Raw genomic sequence first — 7,137 nt, 5'->3', positions numbered from 1 at the left:
TTAAATTGGGTCTGCGGTACCCTATTAATAAGAACAATATTGTTATTGGTGGGGAGGGGGCCGAAATAGTACATTAGCACCATAAAGCTTTGCTTCGACAACTTCGCAAGTGTCACCAATATGAAAAGCTTATTACGACATGCATACGTTTTTTACGCTTTTGTAACCATTAACTTGTTTTCAATACTTATAATAAAGAAATTATATCGGTTTCGCTAAAACCATAATACAACTCTCATAGGCCCAGGATACCGTGCTTGTTCCTTGCATTGTATGGGGCTCGCAAAAATAGAATTATTTATAGAGGCATTGAACAGCGCACATCTTCGTACTCAATAGCGCGTGTCTGTATGTGTCCATAAAATAAATATTTTCAAATTCCAGTCACTGAGCCGATGAGTTTGTAGCCAACCCTGCGTATAAATCCGACGCTGTTTAAACGGCGGAACAAAGACACATCTGACTTTTTCCTAAACTACCACTGTACGTACTCTAGCCACTTTTTTCAAAAATACATCAAATACCTCTGGAGTGCCTTTGCTATTGATACCGAAAGAGCTTTTTTAACTATATGTTTTAATATAGTTAGAAAGGAAGATCTGTATCAGTATTTAACGTATCTCATTCACGATAGCCCGCACCATCGACGATCCGTCGGATAGAGGTAAAACACAATAACAAACCACACCGAAGAGACTGTTAGTTTTCACACGGAAATTGGACCTACGCTCTATTGTAACTTCAACCATTATTCAGCGCTTTCGCCAATTGATAGCGCGAGCGGAAATTGCCAACAGTTTTTATTGTGCTCTTTACCTAGTAGAGTGGTTAGATGCTAAATCGCTGATTTCTACCTCTTCCAGGTATTCATAGCTCTGTGTATTCAATTTTTTTGTGCAAGGTATGCTTTTCTCAAATATATTAAGTTCATACGTGGTACTGAGCAAATCGTGAGACCATCACTCAAGGTTTTTACGTTTAATAAATATTGATATCCATCCCATTGTTTTTAAAACTAATCTATTCCTGCAGAAACATAAATTGTGGGTCCTTCTCTCCAAAGAAATCGAAACCAGCCGCCAATCAGAATTTCATTGAGATAAAATATCGAACATAATTGATTCGACTTGATCATTGCATCTAGTTATCCAAAACATCACTTATATTTTTCATTGTTTAGTTTAGATAGTTTTACTGTTGAATGGCGTAGAAACTGAAAAATTGTAGGTTTCCCGCTACGCTAGATTTTTGCCGGGCTTTTTTATAATGGTATCTGCGAATAGTTTGGCAAGCATCATGTTTATATTGACGAGATGGATTGTATAGATTATATATAATATGCATATACATTAGTGCTTATATAATATTAGCAAATTACTTGTTCAATGAAAAGGATTTAGAAGATAAGATATATTGGCGGTGTTAAGGAGCATGTTCGACTTGTGTGCGCGCTTGAATAAGCCCGTACGAGGGCAAGCCGCAGTTTTTGCGAAGTTGTGCCAGTATTGGTGGTAAATATCCAGCCTTAGCTAAGACTATGAACACTCCCGTCAATGTGGATTTCTCATGTTTGTTATTAAACTGTGACATGAATACCGGACCTGATTAATCGGTCAAGCCCTAACGGGAGTAAGTTCAGTAATGTTTTTAATGTCTGAAGGTTTGTTGTGTTTTGGGTGTATTTTAATTAAATGTTACGTATATCTTATTCTTACAGAGCTTATGAAAATATTTATGCGGAATCTAGTTCCTGATTCTTCAAAAGTTGGTCGCAAGAGTACCGTTCCTTATGTAAAATAGTGTTTAGTGTGCAAGAGAGAATTTATGAAAATTTCGGCGATTGTGGTGATGACACTCAGTGGATAAACGCTCTACTGTTTTTGACTGAGGTTCGCAGTCTGCATTAACTAGTTAATTAACATCGTAGGGGATCATTTATCAATAGATGAGCATACTACGTAGATGCATATTTCACTAGATGCAACTATATGAAAGTCATAGACTTTCGGAATTAAAATTTTACAGAATGGCGTGGAGAGCCGATGAAAGCCAAAGGGCATTTATAGAGAAGAAACTTGAGGAGCTAAAACGTCGAAAAGAGGGCGGGAGTTTCCTTCCTGAAGAAAAACCGGTGGTTCCCGAAAAAAAGGTTTGTTCTTAAGCAAGTAACAGAACAACTTTTTGGAAGAATTTTCACATCATAAGCGAAGTTTTTTTCCTATATAGAGAGCTACAACGTCAGTTTTCGAGGATTTTTGATCGCAGTTAAAGTAGTCAATCATTGGAGAGCTCGCGAACATTTTCAGCGCCAACCATGAATAAGTGTCTCTAACTTGAAAAAAATGTTGTTTTAATTAATCCTTCTAGCCACGCCCGGCTAGTAAAAATAAAGTTAAAGCGTCCGCCTTCGATGCATCATCAGCGTCGCGTAGTGATGCTTCAAAGCCACGAACCTCATTTGAGGGTATTCTGGGCGGTACTGGAGATGGAAGCATTCCGGTACAGCCTCCTCCGACAGTACCGGAGCCCACCACGATGGCAACACCATCATCAGCATCACAAGCGGCCACCAGTTCCCAAGTGTCAAACGACAGTCTACCCTCCCTTACGAACGTGTTTAAAAATGACGGTTCGTTTCTTGAGCAATTCAAGAAGATGCAGAAGCTCAAGATCGAGGTTCGGTCGAAGCAGGAGCCGCAGCTAGAAACGACCGACGCTCAACGGAAGCTTGAAGAGGTATGGTACTGCTGGCATTAACTCAGCAACCTTTCTTCTACTCTCACGACAATCGTTGAGCCTATGTCTATTAGTGTCTGTGTTCGGTTATCGGGTGAGACTCGGATAAATCGCGGGTTTGCCCTGTTCTTGTGTGTGGCAAAACGGCGACGGGCCGCTTGGCCACGGCCGGGTCCTAGCTGGACATTGTGAGAAAAACTCACGTTCAGCGCTGTTGATGCCTACACACGCACACACAAACACGCACACACACAAACACACAGAATGTATGAAGGATGGACGAGTAACGGGATGTCCATTCAGGAAACTGCAGGGGAGCTTACAGCGCGCGACATGGTCGCTGAGCCGAGGCGTCAACAGATCGAACGACTTGCGATTTCTGTCGTTGTTAACGGGCCGAGCTGCGAGACTCAGGCAAAGGCTGGTAAAGACATGAAGTTCCTGACCGAGCAGACGGGCAACGAATGGGAGTTTTACCAAGAAAGGTAGGGTGGATTGTATACCAAGTCCGTTTTTACGTATGATTAGGCCCTGATAAATTACCCAGTAAAGTATTCTAATACCAGATATAGGCAGAAATGAGTGTAGCCGCTTCACTTACAAGGTGTTATAATATAATGTAATTTATTAGTGACTGGAGTGCTACGAGACAATGTTTTTAAAGCCAATTCTGTTTTTATCTAAAGCAGCATGTAAGGTGATATCTGCACAGACGTGAACTCTTCCGGTTGAATGAGGCTTTTATGATAAGAAGTGGTTTTTATTCGTAGATTTCTCAATTAGCAACTATTTAAATAATACCTATATTCATTGTGCTATAGTGGCTTCATTTCATTATATCAGCTAATTAGAATTTAATCTGTATGTAGTTTGGCCTACTTCTTATTTGCAAATTTCGTTCTATTTATTTGAAGTCAATTAACACTCCACGGAATAATGAATTCAGCTTCGAACACGTATATTTAGATTGGAGATTTTTTGAATATCATGATGTGCTAAATTTTATCAGATTGCAACAGTGGATCCAAATTTCATTTACTCGATTTAGCTCACAAGAAAAGTGTAAATAATTTGCCATCTACATTTCAAAATTATGCAGATGTCGCTAACTTACTTGTATTATGGAAATTACGTCGATTTTCTATTATGATTGAACAGGACCCGATCCAGCACAACAATTACATTGCGTATGTGTTCACTGACAGCTGCTCAGTTAGTCATAGACAAGATTGGGCGCGTTCAAAAATGCAGGAAAGACAACAGTGGAGAACACATGTGACAGTAAAGCAGACTTTGAAAATGACCTAGAGCGATTCGCTTGGCTATTGTTTTTACTTTGTACTTGATTTTAGTTGGAAATTCTAGCCAATCAACAGTGTCTACGAGTTTGTCTGCAAGTGTAACTAATTAGTTTAGTTAGTTTCTATATTGTGTAGAAGCATTAATGATACTAATAGAGGAAAAGTCGGTCAAGGAAACATGTCAAACAGGAGCCATACTTACGATACTTGTGTTGACTTGTCGAGCAACAGACATAACATCGAGAGGTTTAGCGCTGCAATCTTTTGTGTCAAAAGTTTTTTAGTGCACATTTGTCGTCTTAAGGGCCAACGCGAATTATATCATTTGGTTGCTGTTTAGGCTAACTGCGCTGTCCGCCGCAAAAGATCGCGCCGAACAAAGTGGAGCTCTCCCAATGGTTCGAGAGGAGGTTGATCGTGAAGCTCGTCGACAAAAGAGGAAAACGCGCTGGGGAGATTGGGGGCCTGAACAAAACAGAGATCTTCCTCTTATGGCATATGCCCAACAGGTAAAATGTGATACAGCAAAATTGTTGTAATAGTATTCCTGGTTACCTGTACCTATGCCTAATTCAATATAGATATTCTTCTCTTTCGTTATCTCTTTAAAACCTTTCTATTTTCAAAACATTGAGATGTTATTTAAGAACATTCCAAGATCACCTAGCGATTACGAATGTTATACGTTTTATTTATTTGTCCGAGGTTATTGAATACATCGATCCTGTTGTCTTTCGTCTCAACTATTGAATTTTAACTCTTTATCATTTATCAGAGCTGCTGCAAAGTGATATAGAAGGTTCTCTAATAATCTTATGGCGCCTTTACTTTGCATGATTTTGCAGGTTTACGGCTCAACCGATTTGACACCTGATCAGTGGAAACAGCTTGAAGACCAGCGCAAAATGCGAGCTATTTTTGAGATGATGCAAGCGAAAAAAGCGCATTTAGCCAAGTTACAGGCAGCTGGAAAGGTCAAATACGAATACGACTCCGATGAAGATGATGAAGGTACGTCTATGTAGTACAGCGACCCGTAATCCATACATATATACATTTATCCTCAGTAGAAATTTATGCGGTGGATAACTAGTTGGCGTTTACTCAAAAAAAGAGCTCTATCATTTCTCTCATATAGATGAGATCGCATATATGTGACCTATGCCCTCAAACATGTAATTATTGAACAAAATTAAAAACGTCTGCTCAAAATGAGCTTTCTTTGTGTTGTTCGTGTGCTTGATCCAAGGTGGCACCTGGGAGCATAAGCGACGTGCGCTTGAGATGGAAAAAACACGTGAGCAGGCGAAAAAGCTCACACAGAATGCTCGCGGCAAACATCATATGGGGGACTTTTTGCCGACCGAGGAGTTGGAGCAATTTATGAAACGTTATGAGGCGCTGAAGAACGGTCAGAGTCTCAACCTTAATGCATACGAAGAAAATAAGCTAAAAGAAGACAACGTCGGTTTTCAAATGTTGCAAAAAATGGGCTGGAACGAAGGCAGCGGTTTGGGAGCCCAGGGAGCCGGAATAACGACGCCCGTAGCCGCGCAGGGCAACACGGAACAACGCGGCTTAGGTCAAGCTAAACCTGGCGACCTGAATGCCGAGGACGATGAATACGAAGCGTACCGCAAACGAATGATGCTGGCGTATCGCTTTAGACCCAATCCTCTGAACAATCCACGTCGGCAGTACTACTAACTGAAAATAAGATGAAACAAAACATGCCTAATCAGACGTGTGTATGCAGGTATGCTTGTAGAACGAAAAGGTTCCGTCGGTACAATTCATAATGATACACAATATTATCAAGAGGAAGCATCCAAAGTGGTAGCTTCAACGGTAGTCCTTTTCGTCTTAACTACACGCATCTTTTGTTTGGTTGTATCATTAACTTTTGCGGTACGCAGCAAATGAGGCTGACCGAGACTCGAATCGACCTATTAATCCAATTTTTGAACTTCCGAAGTTCTCGATAATCAGACAAAGCAGAGAAAATTGAAAATTTAATTGCCAATAAATTTTTATAATTTAACAAAGGCCACGAAATACCAGCGTCTATAGAAAAAGGCATAATTCGCTGTATCAGCAGCAAGATATTTTTGGCAATAGAATAAATAAGTACGATCTATATCAACAGATTTAGCTATATAGCGACGTTTCATTGTGAGCTTTCGCGGACATGCGCCTGATTGAATAGATATCTTTACCGGCATATGCTGAGTATTTACGCGTTCGTCCGCGGAAATTGCATGGTAAGTTCTAATCAAAAACAGAATGATGACGCAGGAAAGCAGATACAAAATTACGGATCATTACAGTCAGACGTGCGGAATGCCTGATTAGTCAGCGAGCCGATGGAACGTGCTCCTAGGAACCTCTTACGATAAAAAACGGACTTTTATGAGGCTGCTAACGACGATGTTTAAGCGATTGCCCGATCGAATTTTCGAATCTTGATCGAATTTTGATTGTTCAAAAACTGCTGAACAAGTTGTCTAATTAAACTTAAGAATTCTGTATCGAAGGAAAAGCAAAATACGTTACTATTTTTAGAAGCAAAAACTATCGTGTAAGATCACATAAGTATTGGGTGACGCCATTGGCTTTATCCCTTTACACTAGCATCGAAAGAGATGTTGTGTAAAGTTGCTTACTTCACCAGAGTCAGTCTGAGCGCCGACATGCGCTGAGTATATTCAGAGCTGCGGAACAACAAAGAATACAGAACTGTAAATAAAAAACTGAGATTGTTATTGACAAGCACTTACCTTTGTGTACTTGGTTTTAATATATTTTATGTCACGGGATTTATTGTTTGCCATTGGATAACAAAGCACTCTTAAATATTACATACAATGTAGGTGAAAATTGAACCAACCAATAACATGTAATACACTATTAGATTTCGGTGTACCTTAAAGATTTATCAGGTCGTTGTATAGTTGAGAACACACTAATAGGAATGAATACAGCTTCTTATTATTATTATATCATTAAAATATATTCTTTATAGTGTCTAGGACGACTTAATTGTAAATACGGCAGTACTATAAGGGCTCAATATCCTGTGAAGTGAAATAAGAACAGATGT

General features: G+C 39.6%; 1 protein-coding gene across 5 annotated transcripts; it reads left to right on the top strand.

Annotated features, from left to right (window-relative positions):
* The first annotated feature begins 672 nt into the window (after positions 1-672).
* Positions 673-6,809, top strand: LOC111266719 (uncharacterized). 5 transcript variants are annotated; one of them, XM_022844445.2, is made up of 8 exons: positions 673-863; positions 1,718-1,889; positions 2,026-2,149; positions 2,368-2,736; positions 3,040-3,221; positions 4,378-4,546; positions 4,883-5,048; positions 5,287-6,809. In XM_022844445.2, exons 3-8 carry the CDS (start codon positions 2,027-2,029, stop codon positions 5,742-5,744), a joined length of 1,467 nt encoding a protein of 488 aa, XP_022700180.1. In that variant the 5' UTR covers positions 673-863; positions 1,718-1,889; position 2,026; the 3' UTR covers positions 5,745-6,809. The 5 variants fall into 5 exon arrangements, with proteins under 5 accessions (XP_022700180.1, XP_022700179.1, XP_022700183.1 ...); XM_022844444.2 differs by lacking the exon at positions 1,718-1,889; XM_022844448.2 differs by lacking the exon at positions 1,718-1,889 and having other exon boundaries at positions 2,002-2,149.
* The last annotated feature ends 328 nt before the right edge of the window (positions 6,810-7,137 follow it).

Source organism: Varroa jacobsoni, unplaced genomic scaffold, assembly GCF_002532875.2.
Source record: "Varroa jacobsoni isolate VJ856 unplaced genomic scaffold, vjacob_1.0 scaffold_1109, whole genome shotgun sequence".
NCBI lineage: Eukaryota > Metazoa > Arthropoda > Arachnida > Mesostigmata > Varroidae > Varroa > Varroa jacobsoni.
Note: the sequence above shows the minus strand (reverse complement) of the source record. Positions and strands in the feature narration are given on the sequence as shown.